The following is a 22,888-nucleotide window of genomic DNA, read 5'->3' on the forward strand; positions in this document are numbered from 1 at the left end:
CAGTCCATCAACAAAGACCACTTTAGCTCAGTTTCCTATAATAGGTAGCCTAATTGATGCAAGACTGAGTAACAAGAAAGGAAAAATGCCATTTGGTCTGAAAGCCTTTAAGGAAAGAAGGTAACTACTTCACACACGTCTCAAAATACATTTTGAGTGTGTTTTTTGAGCTAAAAGCTTGCTCCATTAGTGAGCTGAGCTGCTCAATTACTGCAAGAACTCAGGTGAGTGTACCTGTTATGACTGTTATGCTTTTGGGTGATTATTTGCTTATTTTTGACATGCAGGTAGGCCTATTAGGAACTGCAGTCACACCAGTTCTTTATGTGTGTGTGTGTGTGTGTGTGTGTGTGTGTGTGTGTGTGTGTGTGTGTGTGTGTGTGTGTGTGTGTGTGTGTGTGTGTGTGAATGGTGGCAATCTGCAATCTACTTAGCTTAGCTTGCCACTTTTCGAGTGGGAGCTAGTTAGCTTAGCAATTGGTCCTTCCAAATATTAAATGTTGTAAAGGGACAAACACCTAAATCGCTACATAACCAGTGCTATGTGCGCTTGTTTAAAAAAGGGAAACACGTCTTGTGTGAATGTTCGTAGGCTATCAGGGCTATAACATGCTCCATTTAGGAGCGCACCACACAAGTTCACAACATGTCTCCTAGCAACAGCGGTTCAGTATCAGCCAACTGTGTAATGAGAAACGGCCACCAAACGGCCTGACTCTGTTACAAATATGTCAAAAATTGTTTTGTTCATCATGATATCATTATAGTTATATTTCCTTACACAGAAAGCGAGGACAATTCAAATTTCAAGTCGACTTTATGTAGCAAGAGCCAGGAATCGATTACCTTAGCTTAGCATAAGGACTGGACGCACAAGTTCAAATAAAAAAAATGCTTATTAACACCTCTAAAGCTCACTAATCCACACTTTGTATCGTCCATTTGTTTATTATTGTTGTAACCATTTCTTCCAGTCTCTTTGCAGTCTCTCCGCTGGTTGCTGCTGTTTTCCAAGAAATAGTTACAGCACATGACTCCCCATTTAGTGCATTTCTGTTTGAGTATCAATTAACAAACACGATACAATGTGTTAATAAGTGAGCAGCAGAGGTGTGTGCCAGAGTGAGGCATTTTCTTTCTTATCTAACTCTCTGCAAGGAATCAAGTATGCATATTTATAGTATACGCCTAATTGCATTGCAATCATACATGTGATATTTCTGCTGAGCTTTGTACTGAGAATATTCACAATACTGAGCCCAAGTTGAGTTTAAGTTGTAGCACACTGTGAGATTTATTGGCTTCATCTCTAATTTCTGTACAGAGTAAATTTGGTTTTGATGGGTTATTCCCGTTGTAAGAAACTCTTAATTGCATCTTGTTATGGTATGGTTAAATGAGTCGCAGCATCAGTGTGTTACACAGTGTATATTCTGGTCTTTGCAGGGATCAAACCTGCAAGCCTCCAGTCACACCGCTAATCTCTAATCACCGTGTATCCCTGCCATATGCTCACCTCAGTATGTCAATGTTTACTAACTACAATATAAACTGCCTGCTAGATTAATTTATCCTGCTTGAGCATATGTCATGTTTTCACTTGACATCTGATGCTGTTCAGAGATCAAAACTACCCATCATACCTCATAGTGAGCTTGTTTTTCTAACAATGTGTGTGTTTACATGTTATTGTATATCACATGTACAGTATGTGTGTGTAACACCAGTAGACTCGTCTTGTCTTTATCGCCTAGAGAACCATGATAAACTGTATGGTTGCCATGACGACCACTCTTCACAGGCGGGAGGCTCAGTGGCCTTCCTTTGGGATAAATACAGAGCCTATAGGACTGCACATGAGGAATAAGTGTGTTCTTGGCTGCCGAATTCCTCACCGCTGCTCTTTCACAGTGCAATTTCTCTTCCTTAATTATCAAAGATCTTCTAGCAGAGTTACAGTGTTTCAGAGGAGAAGGAGGGAATTGAGTTGCCTACTTTAGCAGTGGAGCAGATTTTCATATTGCTTTATTTATCATTTATGTAAAATGTATGAAACAAAAACCTTTATTATGCAAGAGCCTTGTTGGCAGCACTCTGACTATCATTACAACAGATGCTTTATATGCAAAAGATAGATATTGGGATGTAAGGAATGTTTCCATAAGATTTGAAGTCGCACCCATATGCTGTGTGTGCACCATAAAGTATGATTTCAAATGTACATCATTCTTTGACAAGACACTTGTTTTGTTGTGTGTATCTTCATTTATGGGTCAAATGGGAGGAACAGGAGAATAGCACTGATCTGTACAGGAAGACATCACATTTTTATAAGAAGTAAAAATAGAAAGGAAGGCTCCACAAGTAAAGGCTCCTTACGTTGCTGGTCAGATCAACAGTGCCCCCTCCTGGTTGTTTGGCTGTGTAATCTGTGTTATCTCCTCAGTTAAAAACAGCTCCTAAATAGTGTTGGGAAAATTGAATGACATCTACAAGTTACATTGTGTGTGTCTGTAAAAATAGTAATTATGTCTGATCAGTTAAAAGGACTAAAACAGACAATGCTGATGCCAACTAGAGTAATGGATATTTAAAGCTTTAAAGTGTTTTGCCTGCTGTTCTATCAGACATAATTACTGTGTTGGAGGATCAAAGGATTATGTATTGACTACCAAGTTAATGTTTATCCAATCAGCCCTTATTGTGAAGAAAATTGCTTCTGTTACTCTCATGAAAACATGTTATGCAGCGTGCCACACATTTGGGAAACCTTTTAACTCACGCACAATGACGCCAATGTGCCATAAACATTTAGAGGCGCAGGGGCAGCCATTCAGTCCACTTTAAGTAGGAAGAAAGACAATAAAAAACAATAAATATCCAAAATATGTTATCTTATGTATGGAAGATGTGTGTAAACATGAACTTTTCTTAATTTGTATTAACAATAAAGGCAAAAAAAGATCTTAAAACAAAAATGGTATGCCTTAGGGACGCTATAGACGCAGCTTGTATTTTTTGCTATGTCTGAAACTTCCTGAGTCTGCAGTCGATGCAGGATCTGAGCTCGGAGGGTTTTCTGAGGAAGTGAAAAGACAAGAATATAAAACTAGCTACAAGGGTCAAACAATCTAGATGCATGTTGATGAGACTCTTGAAAAAAAAGTTGCATTTAACTGAATGGAGCCCTTTGTGTTAGATGGCTTATTTTAGTCATTATGCATCAATCAAACCTGCAATAACTAACTGAATTTGGGGGCAACACTGACATATTATCATTTCAGTTGTGGTGAACTTGTTAGCAAACATTTGCCTATTTCACTTTTAGCAGACACGGAGCAACAGTAGCATTCATTTATTCATTTGGAGTCACATTTCTGTCTACGTGGTTAATGTAAGTCTAATATTTACTCTCCTTTTAGCTCTAATTTTGGTCTCTACCAACTCCTGAAACAAAGAGGGTCTTTAACTGTAATTATCCAAGTCCATTGTTAATATAAAAACATTTATTATAACTGCTTAATTTTATTTATTTTAGCTTTAATTAGCTGTTTTATACATTATGTAACTGTGCACATTAAATTGGGAACGTCCAGTGCAACCAGTGTTCTTAGCTCAACATATGAGCAGACAAAATGTGTCTGTGTGCATGTGTGTGTTCAAGTGTGTGTAAGCATACACGAGTAGTCCAATGAATGCTGGGCTTTCAGCAATACCAGTTGGTCAGTCTGTTTGGCACATTGAGCTGCCCACCTTACCTATGTTCCCTTGGGAGTGCATCCTTTATATACCATTTTTGTTGGGGTTTAGGTCAGGGTGAGCTTATTCAGGTTGATTTCAAGGAGCCTCACTGCAGCGAGGGGCCACTGGCAGGGTTTATGGATTTGTGATGTACTTTTTGGATAGCTGAGAATAATCCTAAAAATATTACAGAAGCAAAAGCTGCCTCAGTGAAACCACCTTGGCATTTGGCGCTAATAGAATTCAGCAGGCATTCACACAATAAGAAACAGACTATTTGATTTTACTGCACAGGTTAATACCTCAAACAGTCATAAAAACAAATTCTTTGTTAAGCTGTTGCATTTCGACAAAGGAATTCCCATTTTTAATGCTGATTTAATCCGCCTATGTGCTGTCAATATATTATGCAATCTGTTCACCCCCATAGCATCACTACAAGAAGTTATTGCAGCAATTAGGTTCTCATAAATCTAAACACTACAAATCACCTCAAATCTTATACATGCCCTTATACATCCTGTCGGATCTAGTTTCTGTTGTGGTCTGTGTAACCCTCTACTCAAAACAATAGATCTTTCATCAATGTAAGCACCTTCTGTTGCCTTTCAGAGGCAGAATGGTAACTATAGAAATAACAGTTCTCCTCAAACTCAACTATGTCTTCTCTGCAGTCCAAGCCATACAGTATACCCCCCTCTGTCTAAATAAGTTATCTAGACTCTATAATAATGGAAAAAATTACAAAAGTAAAACCCAAAATAAGATTCACAGCTGGCAGAAAAACAGATCTTGTAGAATTCTGGAAGCCTCAAACATTTATAATTGCTTTTTGAATAACCAAGATTGAAATACAATAGTTATATTCCAACGTTAATATATAAACCACTTATCCACTAATCTATCCACTTTCTATACCGCTTGTCCTGTTTAGGGTCGCATAAGGCTGGAGTCTATCTGTCCAGCATGCAATTAGAAACATCCTAGCTTCAAAAACTCTGCAACTCTGACAGCTTGGGGCAAACCACACAAAATCACAAATTCCACACAGGCACTAAGGAACAGCTTTAATTTAACAATAAACAACTGAGCTTAATTAACTGGAAACAAAAAGGCTCTGTACTCAAAAAAGAAAGAAAAGAGTTGTTCTGATAAAGTTGTACAACTTTATCAGAACAACTCTTTTCTAAACTTGGAACAAAACTTTACAGTCTAATTTCTTGGTAAGTAAATAAATAAAAATAAACTTTTTTTGAAAGTAGCAATTATATGTTTCATTTATCAAGTAAAAAACATGAACACACTTTTGAGTGACATCATATGCGTTTTAAAAAATAGAAACATAAAGAGCTTAAAAAAACTAAAAACATTCATTATACTGTAAATGCTCACTGCTGACTGATGTAAGATTTTGAATTGAGCATGATAAATGGATATTGCCCTTAGTGTGGAAATATGTTTCTGTAGCCTTCAGCCTTGTGATATACCCTCTATTAGCGTACAGCTCTTGAAATAATCAGTGTCTGCACTGGCTCAATAAAAAAACTCTGTGTTTGAGACAGCAGATCTTACAGCATCTGGCATGAAAATCTCACTTCAGCCAGCTGACCTTAGTTGGCAGTTCTGTTTATATAAAGGCCCCAAATAGGCTGCAATCACTGCTGCTATTCAAAATAATAGCAGCAACACAGCATGGTAATCACATATAATAATCTTAATATTGACAGTCTAAAGTGTCTCATGATCCTGAACATAGACATACTCTTAAACCTACATTGTGTATTTTTTTTTGTTGATTCTTAGCAAAAAACCCTTTGTTCTTTCACAAATATATGCTCATTCATGTGTAATTACTTCCACCAACTAATCAAAGTATTCTCTTAAGCGTAGAATCTGCCATCTAGAATCATTCAGAATACATACGAGCGAGTCGCTGGAATGACGGCCGGCATGTTGCGCCTCCATCTTTAAAATACATTAGCCAAAGAGGGACATACCTCCGCCTTTCACCCTTTTACACTCAGCCTGCAGTTCCCCTCTTCCTGCTAAATGGCCGGTGTGTGTGAGTGAAAGAGCAGTCAGCGAGCTTGTTACGCCGGCAATCTCTTACCACATGTTCCAGTTAATCTTATAATGGATGTGTATTGAGTTATTTAAACAAACAATCGGAGAAATAAACGCCTCTTGTCCGCAAGTCTCATTGATAGAGCCCGCGGCTGGATGGAGCTCTATCAATGAGAGCTAGCTAGCCTCCTCCTAGACCTCTGAAATTCAAACTGTAAATATACTCTAGTTATGCCGAAAGTGTAGCTAACTAGCTGCGATCTGTACACATAGGATAGAAGGGACACTAGCAGCTAACGAAACCCCTCATGTTCACAAAAATGCTTTAAGTTGAAATCGGACCCAATTGATGGCTTTATAAGACCTTGGGGTAGCTGTAATATAAGTGGAGTGACAAAATTCAAACTGTAAATATACTCTAGTTATGCCGGCAGCTGGCAGCCGGCCGCGGAGCCCCGAGCCCCCGTAGTCCAGTAACCGAGAAACGGTGACTTTCACTGGGTATGGAGGTTGCCGCTTTCTCGTCAGACTGTGTGGAGCTCCTAAAGTCCTAAATTACCAAATCAATCTTCGTAAAACGGCCCATATTTGAGCTTTATATAGTTGATTTCTCGCATAAAAAAGTCTCAGAAGTGAATTTAATAGCAAAATAGTAGACAAACAATGTATAACTTTGCAGTGTCTGAAATATGAGACCTGCTGTCTCATCTCCAATGTGTTTGTATGTGGTTCGCTCAAACCAATCAGCGCGCAGCTCATCGAAATATTCATGAGCATACCATATTTGTAAGAAAAGCTCTTGTTACAAATAAGGCCATATTCACGGAGTAGTTAAGGGCCCATGAAATAGCATTCGGGCAATTTTCAGCCCAACCAATGTTACATACCCTATTAGGAGACCTTGAGGAACAGTGTAAAATACCCTATATAATCATTCTATCACCCCTTTAACAACATCAAGATACTTGGCAACAAGCTCATTTAATGAGAGTGATGGTGAAATGATGTGAGCTCGGTGGAAGTCGTACAGCAGGCGTGATGTCAGATTTTGAGCCCTCTGGAAGTGTCTGTAACTAGGTGTGCCCACTTGGTAACATCAGTGATGTAACCAGTCTCGCCCACTCAGTCACATTTCACCCTGCATACACGCCTCATATCAGTGTACCTAAAATTAGAAGGGGAGGCAGTTTATGTCAGTTCATGTGTGCTGGTGAAAAAGCAATCCAGCTTATGGCTCATCCGAATTAACCGATTGATCATTCGCTGATGCTCTTCTTCACCTGACACCAAACCAGCTCCCCTTGCTAATGAGAAATTGGTATCAACTCAGAGACGAATGTGCCCATGCAACTGTAAGAGCAACTCCCCTGAACATAAACCATGGTTATCTGTTAATTACTTTAAAAAAAAGTAGCATTAAGATAAAGTGGTTAGCAGTATGCTGCCGCCTTCAACAAATAATATTAACAGTCAGTCACTATTTTCTTATCTTTTTTTCATATTAGAATAAAATGTGTCATCTCATTGCAAGCCTCAGAGATGCGGGAGCCCTTTGACTGTGCCAAGACATATGTTTATTTATCCTCAAAAAGTCCACATCCACTGCATCACTCTGTGAGCTGAACAAAAACTGGTGCCAGGCTTTTAGCGCTCAGCCAGGGATATTTTAATGTCTGCTAAACACTGTCCTCTAGTGCTCACACTTTTAAACACACACAAACACACACACACACACACACACACACACACACACACACACACACACACACACACACACACACACACACACACACACACACACACACACACACACACACATGCACACACATACACGCACACACACACACACACACACACACACACACACACACACACACACACACACACACACACACCGATGCATACCACAGGATTATGCCATGTCCCATGTTGTCAATGCAAAAAAAAATGCTTAGGCTGATGTTAATTGTTCTTTCTGTGCACCATCTGTTCAAAAACTGCCCCAAATCATTTTCATGAAGTGTCACTTGTTGAATTATTGGTTTTATAACAAAACTCTTCAGCTGCATTGACTTTTTGTTCCTCCAACATGGAGTAATAGCTGCAATTGGACAAAATGTCTGTAGCCATGGTTTTATTATCAGCTACCCTCTGATGGCTTTTAGCAGGGCTGGTATAGTTGGGCCTAATGAGGCAAGTCACAGTCACAGAGTGAGCAGCAATAAAAAGGAGGGGATGGCCTATCCCTCCTCCTCCAAATTACCTGATCAATCATTTACTAATGGTTTCTAACCAGCTGATTTCACCTGTCAACACAAGGTCAGGGTGTCCCGATCATCTAGACGACAAGAGGTGATGTGAATCTTGATGTAGGCACAACAGATTCACAATCAGCCTGTCAACCAGCACTTGAAAGCCCACAGGATATTAGAGATGTAAATGGAACATAATAGTGCCATTAGAATTGTGCTCATCCTGTTCAGGCTTTGATGGCGATGTCTTTTCTCGGCAATTCAACACCATCTGGCTAAATCCGCGTAGGCAGGAGAAGCAGAGCCAGAAGTAGTTAGGACAACCAGTCTTTGGTTAGGATGCAATCATTATCTTTGGCTAGTGATACATCCCATTTGTTACAACTCAAAGTCAAGATTTGGGCCTAGGCCAGTTCAGGAGCACCAATTATAGATCTTTCATCCGTTTACAAAGTAATACCTCTACTTACAGATCTCTGAATATTACTGCAAATAATGTAGTGCAACTGTTCAATGAGCATCTGACATGGTTTAGCAAAGGGCATAGAGTGCTTTGTTTGGCAGAGGCAGTGAACTTTAAAGGCATGCATGGTGACATTGTGTACTGATATCTGCAAACAGTCCTGTTGGTTGAGTTGACCAAACAAACAGAGCAGGTCATACAGACCTTGTACACATCGGTCTCTTTCAGTAGAAACCTTCCAAAAAGGACATTTATGATCCAGTTTGATGAATCCAAAACTAAACATTCAGTATTTTGACAATGAAATGGGATATTTAGAGAATAACAGGACCCGTAACAAAGGCTATTCGTTTGCCAGATTGGCTGCTAGAGTAGACAAACCTGCCAACTCCATCTCTTCCATATTGTAAGGAAAATTAGAACTGGCAAATATAATGTCATACAAATTCCTTTTATTTATTTTTTTTAGAGATTTTATTACTTGACCTGGATTTCTAGGGATATTTTCACTGCTGCTGTCTAACTTCACAACATTGTGTGATGAGCTCAGATTACATCTCAGTTAGTGTAATACCATCAATCATTTAGTTCTAAATTATATGTCATGAAACAGTCTTCTATAACTACAATCCAGCTGCAGAAACTGAACTTGGTGGAGACTCATTAAGTGTTGCACTGTAAATCATGGGATACACAGATTCAACAAGTTTGGATTAACAAATGATTTATATTAACAGGATCAGAGCAAAAACACAGATTGCTGAAACAAGTTTTGGATGAATCCAGTATGATGAAGATACAATATTTCAGGACATAAGCATGAATTTACACAATATTTCATCAAAAGACGGTGTTCAAATATTAACACCTTTGTAATGAATAATTCAGGACCTTTACAGGTTATTTTCAAAAGGGTGACATCTGACGGATTACTGATGCAACTTTTATGATCCTCACTTTCATCACGGTAGTGAGATTTTGGTTGCAGCGTTATCACTGGGAAAAGAGGCATCTGGATCCCATCTAGGCTTTGTTGTCTTTCTGCAGCACAAAACATATTTTAAAAATCAAGCAAAAAAATGGCACAGCTCTTTGCTTGTTTTTGCTGATCTGTTTTGCATAGAAATCTGTCAACACAATCCACTGCCACACACGCACGCACGCACACACCCATACACGCACACATTACACAAAATATTCCAAAAGACATTGAATTATTATGAAAATCCAGTTAAGCTTAATCAAACTGGTTTTATGCAGCTTACATGTTTTTATGTGCATCCAAAACTGTCAATTGTTGTGTTTCCAAGGTGTTGAAACTCCTGAAAACAGCCAGGTGGCAGTGGAACCAGAAAAGCCTGGTGGTAGACTGTATACTAATGACAAGACAGAAGAAATGACACATTCATGTAAATACAAGTTTTGCATAAAAATGTAGGTAGTAAATGTTTCCTCCAATACCTCTGGGAATTTAATCTTCACATCGACGCTGTCTGCTGAGGCGGCAACAACTGATACAGAAACCTCCTGCTTGGCATTTCTCTCATGTTGCTCGTAGAAGCCGAGATAAAAAGCTATGCCTGGAATGTAGCTTTCAATTCTGGGAGAGGTAAAAAACAAACAAAAAAATGCTTCTTTAACAACACATGCCAGTATGTCTCATAATTGTGAACACAGAAAATGTTCCCACCATATAAAAGTGATTTTAAGTCATTTTTCCCCTTCTTCTTCAGCTCACGCTCCTCTTCCTCCTCCTCACATTTTATATACTCCTTGATACAAACTTCACCTTTGTTCTACTGAGGCTCACCTTGTGCCCATCTCTGCCATGGTCTCTGGTATCTTGGTCCACTGTACTTTGGCCTTGAGTGTTGGCTTGGAGCCAGGCTGATGTGCAGTTGCAGATACCATTGACATTTCATAGGACTGACATTCAGCTCCCCATCCAATGTTTGCCTAGGCCAAACACAAGAGACCAATCATGAAGGGAGTCCCTACAAGCAAAAGACTTGGCTTCGACCTCAGTATACAATATAATAAAATACCTGACCATATTATGTGTACCATATGATTTTTAATGTAGAAATGTAACATACAGTTTAATAGACAGTGTATTTGAACAGATTTATAGGACAAATATATATACATACTATAGATTAACACCAGACAACAACTGAATCTGTGTTTTTAATGTTTTTGATGCTATAAAAACTGAAAAATGTAAAAGCCAGTATGCAGTTACACTTACAATGCTGCCATGAGACTGATTTTGTTTATAGCAAGATTTTATAGCACGAGTCATATGTTTGTCAGCATAAATGTAGCAGGCATTTAAGAGGAACCTTCACATATGTACAGTACATAAAGTAAAGAAGTTGCACACATTATACATGTGAGATGTGATCACTTTGGTGAAAGACTGTATTTCTCCCTTTTAAGAAAGGACAATTGATAGTGATGGTGGCGGGATGTAATTTGGTTATGTTTTTTTAAAATGTTTTTAAAGGATAAGGCTAGCTATCATTTATGATTGCTGGTTTTAGTCTTCTTAGGGAATTTGCTGGTAATAGCATAAGCTAACAACAATATTATTCTTGACATTTCTGGCATTTTATTCACTTAGATAAAAATTAAAATTAGTATTATGTGTGTTTTATATCTACCATTGCCTCGACATGGGCATTCACATTGGTGTCGACGCACATCTTCCAGTTGGTGTCTTCCCCAACCTGGGACACAATCATCTGAGCATTGTGAATGTTTGCCTCGGGTGTGTAGTAGAAGGCTGCATCGTAACCCTCGGGCTTCTGGTTGCCACTCATGGCCAAGGCTTTGATATTCAACACAGCTTCAGGTGTTGAGTTCAAGCCCTATTGAATGAGATAGAAGGCAATCCATTAGGCTGTAATAGGTTTGTGGGCATCATGTCCAATATGTGCAGAGTTTAGATCATATGCACAAAAATAGCTGCATTTCTAACATGGGCCCCTTTTTTTGTGATGGGAGCATGAATCATTAGCACAGCTGAAACATTTTACATGATGACTTTGCTCAGAACAAACAGCCTATTGTTTTGCATTGAAACACATTTTGGGTCACTCTCTTTGGAGCACGTTTAACATACTTCCAATAGGTCGTCATGATGGCTGTGATGAGATCCTCTGACACTTGAGGCTGAATCAGAGGTCAGACGTCCTCCCTGGGTGGCTTCCTGTAAAGACAATTAAGCACCAGGAGAATTGAATCGATAACACACCAGAGCAGGTGCACAGATAACAACATTACAAGAGTAGCCAAATACCTTGAAAAGCCTCAGAGTCTCAAGCAGTTGGTGTGTGCTGACTGGATGTTTGCTCGGGCCGGCATTAACCTCAAAGTGGATTTTGTCAACAGCTTTGATTGCCTGGGCTAATAAAAGTGCACAGGCTATGTTAGCAAAGAGTTAAGAAAGAAATGCATACAAGCAGAAACAATAACAAGCAGAGATTGAATTTAAGTAGATTTTACAGGTATTCACCTGTAAAATCTAATTAAATTCAATCTCTGCTTTGCCATCATAAAATTATTTTACTTTGATAATTGTGCAAAACCAAAGAAATAATGAATAAAAAACAACTAACAGTAACATAACACCCCCTAAAATCTTGTTGTTGTTTTTTTTTTTACCTTCAGTGGTTAAAATTGCTGAAGTGATGTAAAAGTGTATACTCCAGGGTGTGTCAGTACATGGTGACATCACTCTTGGGTTTGGTTACAGGTGCAACAGAGCACACTTCTGACCACACCCGGTCAGAAGTGCATTGTGTCTATAATGTAAGTTTAGCAGTGTGACTCAAGTTGTGTGCCCTAACTGCTAAATATTTGTTGCGTTCTTGAGGCCATATGTAAGTTTGTGATGCTGTTTTGGATTACCCAGTACTGTAAGGTGTAATGTGTTGGGCGTGTTGTACTGTACCTGGGATTACTTTCAATGCCATGTGGGTATATCCCAGGAAATAGTACAGGGGGTATTCCTCATGATAATACTCTCTCCTTAACTCAGACTCCACACACAGACCAGCTCCATAAATCTTACTCTCAGCACACATGTTGGATCTCGGATGCAATGTGTTTGGTGTCAGTACCTGTTGGATTGGATGAAAATCATAAATATATTAATCTACTTTTAAATCAAAATATCAAATAAAAATAAAAAGGAAGGGGACATATCATGAAAAACTCACTTTTTCAGTGCTAAAAATGAAGTAAATGCAGAAGAGCAAAAAACTGCAGTTCATTGAGTGCCGAGTGGCCACTTGAGGCTGGCTCCCAAAGGGAGTTAACCCCATGTTAAAATTTCAACAAGTCCTTCAAACCTATTCAACGGTATCCGTTGTTTATTCCTACCCTCTAATGCAAACCACAGGAGCGTTTCATAAATTAGCACCCCTAGAGGTGGCCGGAAATACAACCCACAGACGGGACTTAAATACGCTCTGTCTCTATGGTAGGATGGAGGTGGGCTGTAGTAGGATGTGATTGGCCAGTGTTTACATTAAAGACACACAAGTGGGCCAATCACATGATCTCTCTTCTCTCTATGGGCTGATCAAATAAAAAACAACAACTTTAGAACGGCGTGCAGCACATGCGGCCCACACAAATAGACCCACCCACCGGGATAGCCAATCCATGCCTGCCAATGGCTTGAGAACTATCTTTGCATAAGTGTGCCAAATTTTTCTCACAAGCCAAATAGAGCAGAATGGGCTTCACGGGAGGGGGGGCTTAAAGAGACAGGCACAAAAACTGAGCATTTCAAACAGAGGGTGAATACAGGTATATTCAGACAGACAGTATGAGAAAAGCAATGGGTTTTGAATTAATCAGTTCAACTCCAACAGTAATCTTAGGTGTTGACTGTACCTGATCTGACTCAGGCCCCACAGCTGTCGGTCCCTTGTGGACGACTTCATCATTGGTGTCGATAGCGGTGGGCACAATTGGAGTCATTTTAGTCAAAGCTGGATCTTCAGTGTTCCTGGAGACTGCGTACACATTGGAGCTGTTGGTTGGAAAGGAACGTAAGAACTCTTAGACTTGGCACATTGGCTGCGTTGTGGATAGCTTTTATAAAACTTAAAGCACAACTGTATTACATAACCATTATAAATAATAGGTGGGTTTGATTTTGATTCTTAGTGTCATGATTCGATTCAGTTGAATTTCAATTTGGCATCTGTTCTCGAGTCAATAAATAAGTCAGGGGCATTATTTTAAGGCTCTTACTTCAGCACAGAGCATGACAAAGTATTCAGTGTCCACTGAGTTTCAACAGCCCGCTGTTTTGTTAACATAGCGAGGAGAAACCATGATGTTACTGTATGGGTCTACGAGAATTGATTTTTGGAATTTGTGAATTAATTCAGAATTGTGATACTTATGTAAAACTATTATTTCCCACACCCTGAAAACATACCTGACTGAAACAAGTTCAAACTCTTTTTTGCATGGAGGGAAGTCAAGTTCAAACTTCATTTCTCTGACATTGATCTTGGCAGCAAAATTCCAAGGGATAGCAATAGGTATTTTGCTCTTAAACTCGGAACCGCACTGGAAAAGCTTGGTGTTGATCCCATAGAAAACCCAAAAATCCTTTGTGTAACTAAAAAAGAAGAGGTTAATTCAGAAGTTGTAACTCCATAGAATGAATACAAATAGTGTACAGACAGTGTAAGGCAATTTTGTTTGCTTACTACAGTAAGTTGCTTAACATGATGGTATATGTTATTTAAATTAAATGAAGATGAGATATTTTACCCAATAAAACCATCAGTCTCCAGTGAAATTTCAGAAGTCAGCAGTTGTCCAAGATGATCAGTCAGTGGTGGATTTACTACAGCCTTGGCTACATAAAAAGAAAAGGACTTTAATATTGGTTTATTGAATAAAATAAGTTGTTTTAGTCATTAATCAATAGTAATTTGATTCGTAAGGCATTTAAATGCTGTAGGATTTGACTCCTCACCATTTACAGTGATCCCATTGATGGTTTGATAATATTTGCTTATCTCCAATGGGAAACCCAGGGTGGTAGCTTGGAAGTAGCGAACCTCAAAGATTAAGTATGGTTTTGTCCAATGCCATGACACTCCCTTCTTTAAATTCTCAATCACAGCCCACAGAGGGCTCTCTTTCCCTGTAGAAGGACTGACAGCCTGCAAGAGGGATCACAGGAGAGCAGCATGTAACAGGCTTTGTACACTGCATGAAAATATGGTCCTTTATGTTGATTAAACTAGACATGAAAAGATTGTTCTCTCACCCTGAATATGTTCTGAATGGTGTCTTTGGTAATATCAGCAAAGAACCACTCTTGTCCAAAGGTCCGTGTATAGGCAGAAAGGACAGGCTTATCATTGGGCAGAATTTCCCAGTTTTTAAGCTGAAAATGACATAGCACAATGGTCACCCAGACAAATGAAGCTGACACATCATAGTACAGTTGTGATGCTGCCTTAAAGTCTCAGTTATACTGTAAACTCACCACATTGAGAACAGCCTGAAAGTCACTGACACTAAGATTTCCTTTAGAACTAGGGATGCCAGCGCGAAGCAGCTCCTTAAGCCCGTCAGCATGAATACCCAACTGCAGCATAAAAAGAAAAGATGATTACTATTCACAATTGGGGGACATGTTTATCTTTAGTGAAAGTTTCAATATAGCGCTGTACCTCCAATAGCTGCAGAATTCTACCAATGAAATAAAATTTTCCTTTCATCATGATTTCAGTGGGAAAGATGTTTGTTGCACTTCGTAGCATGAAGACTTCTGCTGCTGTACCAATTAGGAAATCATCTGTATAGGAGGAAAAAAAGCAAATTGTCATGTTAACAGTTTCAGATAAATCCAAGAATCTGTATTAGAGCATACCATTAAACCAGTCCATGCGCGTTGCTTTGCTGTAGTGATAGCTGAGACGACCAAATTTAGGGGCCAGGATTTTCACGGCTACATTGCAGGCAGTTGAGCTATCGTCGAGAACACAAAAAAAGGTAAGTGAAAGCTGGAGAACATCTGAGATGATATAACATAAACAATAACAGCCAACTGGTTATAACTGCATTGTTTTGCTCACAGGAAGTGGTTGTTTGGAGTACTGGATCTGGCAATGCTTTTAAAGTAGGAGTATGCAAAGCTAATAACATGGAGGTCTTTTTCCTCCTGTAGATGTACAGTCACTGTGGACACCAAAGCCATTGATGGCTTAGTGTCAAACAGTATCATGAAGGCCATCATGCGTATCTCAGCGGGAAGGTTCTTCTGCAGGAACAGACTCATGGTGATGTCTTGGACCTGAAAACACAAGTATTATAATGATTAGGAAAGATCGCCATTTAACCAACTACTGCTCTGAATTTATGTTCTGTTCCAACACAGTCTCTACAAATTCCAAACTAACAATGAACTTTAAAAAGGCAGATTACTGTAAATGTAGATGTAAATATGGAGACGATTATGTACTTCCACAATGTCAAGACAACATAATAGCAACAGATTTGCCATTTTTTTGCCAAACTTTCATATGATTGTTAAAAAAATGATTCTCACCTGCGACAATGAAGAAAATTAAATACGCTTTCCAGAATTAGAATAGTTCACTGTTTCATGTAAATGCATTGGTAATCAGAATTTGACCTTATTAAGAAAATTACATTTTCAGTTTGACTATGAAGCACGTGCAATTGCAATCAACATAACATGACTTATATAAAAACCTAGCATGTAGCTGTGATAAATGAGCATGTAAAATGTATTCTTGTTATATATAGTTACACTGCGAGGGTCTCTGGCAGCTATAAGTCTCATAGACTGCACAGCGGCACTCAGCACACGAGGTGGGAGATTCACAGGGCTGGCAGCAACTCCGGGGAGGAAGCGCATGATGGTTTTAATGCTGCCTGGATGACCCGCATTCCCCAGAGCTTTCAGAGCGATGACCATGTCTGCCTCTGTGCCATTCCTCAGATTTTCCACAGTCATGTCCAGCAGTGGCTGGTACAGATGTTGAACAAATATGCAGTCAGTTGTTTCCAATACTTACTTATATAGTATAATTTTGCATGCAGTAAATTTATTGATGTTACTATGCAGGAAAGTGATGTATTCCTCTGGTTAATTACCTGAACAGCAGCTACAGGACAAGGTGTATAATAGGTGCAGTGCTTGTACACCAGAGAGCCATAGGAAAGCACCACAGCATGCCACAGATAGATATTGGATTTACAAAAAGGCATTTTTAAAAACATCTGTGAAAAATACACAAAGGACAAAGAAAAAGAGACATTTTGCCATGATCAGGTATCATTGCATGTATATCATTCTTCAATATGCAAACAATTTCTCTGTCTTCAGTATTAACTTACTTTAGCCATCTCAACCAGATCAGGAATGGGCTGGAGATGGTTCATCACCAGCAAAATGGCTTGCAGAGCTTCATTAGTAGACACATCTCCAGCCTGGAACCTCATTTGGAAGAACTTCAGGATTCTGGCATCGTTGACCTCAACAATCATGTCCAAAAACCAACGTCTAATAATAAGTTAAAGGGGAGAAATTGGATGAATAAGATCATACTTAAAGGTCCAATTTGTAATATATTTACTGTAAATTGTACTGCAGTAACTATTTTAAACACTAGATGTCAGTATTACATATTGCACCTTTAAGATAAAACTTATCCTTCAAATACATAAAGAGAGAAAAATGAAAAGATAAACGTGTGAAGGACAAGTTCAGATGTCACATTTAATTGCACTTTATACAAGGTTTTGGTTACTGACGTGATCTTAATGAGTGAGGAAAGCAGTCTCTTTCTGTCATCATGCCTCAACTTGATAATAAATCATTCATCGAAGCTAAATCACTCCTGAACTAAGTGGGAGGATGCTCTTTAATTAGCTATTCAGTTGAGTGGATCAGTATCAGATTTGAGAGATGGCCTTGGACTATTTTGTTCACCATCCTATTATACTATAATGAAATGCTTGGTTAAAGGTTATCTATAAAGGAATTTTACTTTCAAACCTTGCTGCAGTGTTCTCACTGGGTCCAGGGTCAAGTTTAGTGAATGATCACATCTTCGAGGTGACATTGACACACCCATGCACCAAACCTCCACAGCATGACATTTTGCTGTACTGCCTGATCTTCACAATACTTCCGGAACTGAAAATTGCAATTGGCGTGTCTGCTAAGATACCTTTTGAAAATATATTTTTTTAAATCTAGAAATTGGCCTTTTCATTAGGGATGCAACGATTCAATACCAATATCAGAGCTTCAGATATCAGGCTGATACAGATTAAAATAGCTAAATCGGTTATCAGTAACAATGGGGCTGATCTATTCAATTCAATTCTATGGTTATTTACTACATTATATATATATATATATATATATATATATGCATTATATACTGAAATTTGGATTTCTGTTTTAGTTTTGACCATTTGTTGCTGCATTTAAAAGGTTTACACTCGAATTGTAACTTCTCTGTTAATTTTGAAGAATTTTACCAAGTTGCTGATGCACAATGTCTTATGTTCAAAATAAATAACAATTCAGTAAATTCATATATTTGTATTTATTTGTTTTATTTGTTTATTACATTTCGTTTTGCAAAGTTAGTAAAGCAATGTTTTAGTCAAGCCTGATGTTGCCTTTCACATAAAAGAATGATTCCAGTCACTTCCATACAGCTTATTAATTAAACAATGGTATCGGTTTCGGTTTCGGCTTCGGCGTCGGTGTCGGTGTCGTTATCAGTATCGTTATCGGTATCGGTATCGGTATCGTTGTCAGGGCTAAAAAATGTGGATCCATGAATCGCTACAGTTTTCATGTTTTGAATTTCCATTTTTCATCTGAAATTTATATTATATTCTTAATATTTAGATCTTATAAATAGCTTATTGAACCCCTGTTTTCTTTTTTGATTATTCATTATTGACCAATCAATAACCAAGTACTCACCTTTGCTCATCATTTGCTGCAAATTGCTTCCACATAACTTCTAATCCTTCATAGGGAATCGCTCGCAGGAGTTGATACAGCTTTATAGTGTCCTCTGATGTTGCACTGTCAATCTGGTAACGATTAACCTCAGCCAGATGCTTGATCAACTCAATAGCCTTGAAAGAGGATCAGACAAAGTGATTCCTTGATCAGTGTATGCAACTCTAGAATTAATTTTACAATTTATTAAGAGTTAGGTCACTTTATACGACATAATACATTATTTCAGTTCATTTTTGAAAAGGAAAAATAATAAATAGGAATGTAACTGATCTAATTTAATTGTTTCGTGCTATTTCTATATTTATTTAGATGTAACGTTGTGTATCTTTTACAGTGCTTTGCGATGCTTTCTGGAAAAATTTTACAAACCTATGAATTTTATGTAGCAGCAGTATATAACTGTTACCTTTGGTACTGGGTTGTCCTGGCTCTGCATTAAAATAGGGACATCAGCTTCTTCATTGACAAACTTATAAACAAGGTTGCCCTTGCTCTCCATTGGCCCAAACACGTTTGGGTGAACTGTGTCATTCACGCCGAGCAGCACTATTTCCTTCCTGCAGGAGAGATTATTTAAAGCAGGCAATTTGTATTGTAGACAAGCATTGTGGATGAGCAGGCATAATGTCTTACATCGCTAGCATCTGGAAACTGCCGCCCTTCACGTTGAAGGGACTGAAGTGCTGTTGCTCCAGGCCATGAGCCTTGGTAATGAGACCTCCCTCTGCTGTTGGCTTGACTGTGTAAATATATCTCACTGTTGAAATGACAGATTCCCCTCTCTAGATTGGAGGACACACAAGCAAAAATAGCACTGACCTTGGTCTGTTTCATTTATAATTGTAGGATCAGATGCATCTTCAGTGAGATAAACAGACCTGTTTGGAGACTTGGTCAAACACAGCGGTAGCCATTCCTCTGTACATGACTGCCTTCTCCCTGCAGTTACCGACATCCACAACTTGAGTGATGGTCATGTCCTTTGTTTCCACGTTTACTTCAGTAGCATAGTTACTCGGACACATGCCATGGATGCCAGCCTACAAACAAAATAAAATGTTGAAAAAAAAAGTTTTTACTGATGCTGATGGTGCAGCGTAGAGAGTAATGTATTTGTCAGCAGTGACTTACCTCTTCAAGCTCATAGATCGTCTGTGTGGTCTTCACAGTGACTTGGAACAATCCCAGAATCCCTCTCACAATGTTGACAATAGTGTCAGAAATGTCAGCAGAGGCTCGGATGTTACCAACGTGTCCACCAATGTAGTCAAACATGAAAGGTTTGACAAGCTGGGCAGCAATACGCTGGGTGAGCTTTGGGGAGGCATTAAAGCTGTTTTTCCCAGGGAAGCCATTGAACTCCTCGAAGGCCAAATCTGAAACCTTTTAACCAGATATAGAAATAAGCAGGGTTATTGATCATGTACCACATTAACGAGTATTTGTACTGAGTCAACATGAAAAACTCTCTGATGATTATCTGTTAGATGAAACACAGGTGGCATTTGTAACCGGACAGAAGTAGACAAGAACTGGTACGCGCCTGTACTAAAGCTTACTTTACTTTAATTCCAATAGAGTTTGAACACAGCATCTGTTTGGTCACCTGTTGTCATGCAAACATTTGTAACAAACAATCTCTGAACTTATTTTCAGCCCTTTCATAAAGAAAGAAGAAAGTTTCAATTTATTAGATGGTTTACAAAAAGTCATTTTGGTGGATTAGAGGCTTCACTACCTTCCAAAGAATTTATGAAACCTTAATTAATGATAAATGACAAATGATGCATTTACTGTATTACGTTAGAAATGAAATGAACAACCTGTCATTGTTCATGCTGCACTACTCAGTTACAGCTTTTCTAACATGTTTAAACAACATATTCTGTGAGAGTTTGTATAACCCTCTACCCTCTCACCTGAAGGATGAATGTTTGAGCAGACACCCCTATGATCTTGATCTTGCACGTGATTCTTGCACCAGACTCAGCGAGGTTTGGCATGCCGAGTCCAAAATTTACCACTCCCTCATATTTGTACTCGTAGGTTTTCTTCGGGTTCAGGTGGGGCTCTGGAATATCCAAAATGAAATGTCATTTCACTTCTTCTTTATGGAAAGTTCTAGAAACGATTATTTTGACTTTATGATGATGATGAAAAGACTCACCATAATTGACACTTTGACTCGCTAAAAGAATTAAAATCATAGTGTCAGCATAAGAACCTTTGTAAATATATCAGCACATTTATTTGATGTATTTATGATCTAAAAAACAGATTAAAGTGAGAACATTTATTTCCAACTTGATCCCAAGATATTAAAAGACATGTAACGATAACATCAAATAGTAGAATTGTAAACCAAACCAAAAAAGAAACATCCATGTGATAAACCAAAATACCACAAAAACAGATCGATGGCTAAAGTAAAATTCATCGTACTCTGTAAATCACTCACCTCTAAAAGTCATGATTGACCAACTGCAAGTAGATTAATATATATTACCTTTCCAGATATCCATGTAAAAAACTTATTTCTTATTGAATGGTGGAATAACAATTGCAAAACAATAAGTGAATCCCCAGGATTATGAGTCATTTGGAAAAGCTCTGAAACTGTTAACAAAGTTAAACAATTCTGAGGCAGGATTGTGATATCCTTCTACAAGTTAAACCAATCCATGAAAACTTACTGGCCAGACCCACAAGGCAGCATAGGAGGAGCCCTCGCATGTTGAACTTGAGGAGTAGAATTGAATTTTCTGCATTTGTCCTTTATATATACCAGCATGGGTTTTGAGGAAACTGGTTGCATTGAGAGCTTGTGATCAGGACAGAGGTCCAGTTTAGAGAAGTGACTGATTTTAAGTAAACACATGCTGTCAGCACAAGAGCCATGTTGACCTGTGACAATGTCAGAGGGACATGAGTAATATGTTAAAGATAATTGTCTCAACAATATTGGGAAAAATAAGGGTTATGGTTAAGGTCAACTTTATTATCCCACAAGGGGAAATAAATTGATGTAATGTTACACTGTTTAAAACACAAAGGTACAAAAAAACAGAGTTACACTGTGTACAAGTACCTTGAATTTGAATATCAAAGTTGAAACCTCATTTTTATTCACTCAGAAAATGAAGTAAACACATTTCTCACAGCTGAATGAAGGGATTAACCCAGTGGGATGCTCATCTATTCCCTCAGTGAAACCCAGTCACGTGGAGTGAAAGCAGAGCAGATGCAGGCTGGTTTATTCTTTTACTTATTAAATATCTGGAGCAACTCCTGCTCTTAAAATGTATACACTGTCCCCTGGCATCACAAAGCTCTCCTCCTGGATACAACAAAGTCAAACAGTGTGGTGAATCACTGCTCTTCATGCCAATTTTACATTCTTCGCAAACAGCGCTGTTGTTTATATGTGCAGTTTGAATGTGATGACACCAAACAGCAATCATCCAAAATGGTCTGTTCCTGTTGTCTTTTAGGGTTAGGTTTAGATTGTACAACACAGGAGTATTTTGTGTAATAAATCACACATAAACCATTGTACCTCTTTCATTCCCAGGCTTCAATTCACCTGACCGTCTGCTTTTCCTGTTCTTAATTTCAGCATCAACTAGTAGAGGTCGCCAACATCACATTTTTGTCCTAAAATTGGATCGAGAAACTTGTTTTGAGGACAAACAAAGAGGGGAAAAGCATTTCAAACACCTTTGAAGATATGTGGGGTTTAGTCAGGTCATGATCTGAGTTCCAGTAACACCTTTGTCAGCTAAGCCTAGTACTTATTGTGGGAATGCTGTTCAACAGCATTCCAACTATTGTTATTCTGTTCTTTATATCTTACATTTTCTTATTTATTGTGGGAATGCTGTTCAACAGCATTCCAACTATTGTTATTCTTTTCTGCATACTTTCAGCCAATAAAACCATTCAACTTTTAAAATCTTCAGCTCTTTCAGGAGATGATGGGACTTCTTCAACTGTTTTTCTACTATTTATACTTTTTTAAATATTAAGCTTTTAAACATTTTATTTTAACATTAAAGTCAATGAGAGCAAGCTTCAAATCCTTCAAATCCTCTTCTGCTTCAAAATGTATCTCCTCCTACATTCGTTCACCTACAGACGTGATTCAAACTTTAAACTGTTCACAAAAACTTTAGGTATTAGAAAATATATTTTCAGTTTGATATCTTTTACAGTTTTTGTGAAAAAGCTGTTTAAGTTTACTGATCATTTCATTTTTCTGCGTTTCTAATGAGTGTGTATTGCGCAAGCTAGAGTGCATAAACTACAGTG

The 22,888-nt window shown here is 38.4% G+C and overlaps 1 protein-coding gene across 1 annotated transcript; it reads right to left on the reverse strand.

Annotated features, from left to right (window-relative positions):
- Window positions 1-9,227: 9,227 nt before the first annotated feature.
- vtg3 (vitellogenin 3, phosvitinless) lies at window positions 9,228-21,347 on the reverse strand. The gene is made up of 28 exons (XM_078258843.1): window positions 21,274-21,347; window positions 20,748-20,768; window positions 20,500-20,651; window positions 19,712-19,963; window positions 19,459-19,620; window positions 19,214-19,362; window positions 18,987-19,137; window positions 18,536-18,693; window positions 16,927-17,092; window positions 16,684-16,809; window positions 16,337-16,555; window positions 15,639-15,856; window positions 15,434-15,531; window positions 15,234-15,358; window positions 15,047-15,148; window positions 14,825-14,944; window positions 14,528-14,717; window positions 14,320-14,407; window positions 13,979-14,164; window positions 13,426-13,564; window positions 12,476-12,644; window positions 11,822-11,928; window positions 11,645-11,731; window positions 11,184-11,390; window positions 10,331-10,476; window positions 9,982-10,120; window positions 9,786-9,896; window positions 9,228-9,561 (listed from the first exon to the last, which is right to left on the reverse strand). The coding sequence occupies exons 1-27, from the start codon at window positions 21,311-21,313 to the stop codon at window positions 9,792-9,794; spliced, it is 3,822 nt and encodes a 1,273-aa protein (XP_078114969.1). The 5' UTR covers window positions 21,314-21,347; the 3' UTR covers window positions 9,228-9,561; window positions 9,786-9,791.
- Between the last annotated feature and the right edge of the window lie 1,541 nt (window positions 21,348-22,888).

The sequence above is a fragment of the Sander vitreus genome, chromosome 9, assembly GCF_031162955.1.
Source record: "Sander vitreus isolate 19-12246 chromosome 9, sanVit1, whole genome shotgun sequence".
Taxonomy (NCBI): domain Eukaryota; kingdom Metazoa; phylum Chordata; class Actinopteri; order Perciformes; family Percidae; genus Sander; species Sander vitreus.

Excerpts from the sequence above, each read along its gene's own strand:
- vtg3 (XM_078258843.1), bottom strand. The coding sequence starts at position 21,313 with ATGCGAGGGCTCCTCCTATGCTGCCTTGTGGGTCTGGCCA. Across the intron at positions 12,645-13,425 it reads TGGGGCCTGAGTCAGATCAG|GTACTGACACCAAACACATT; the intron begins GTACAGTCAACA and ends CCAATCCAACAG. Across the intron at positions 11,391-11,644 it reads ATCATGACGACCTATTGGAA|GGCTTGAACTCAACACCTGA; the intron begins GTATGTTAAACG and ends CTCATTCAATAG.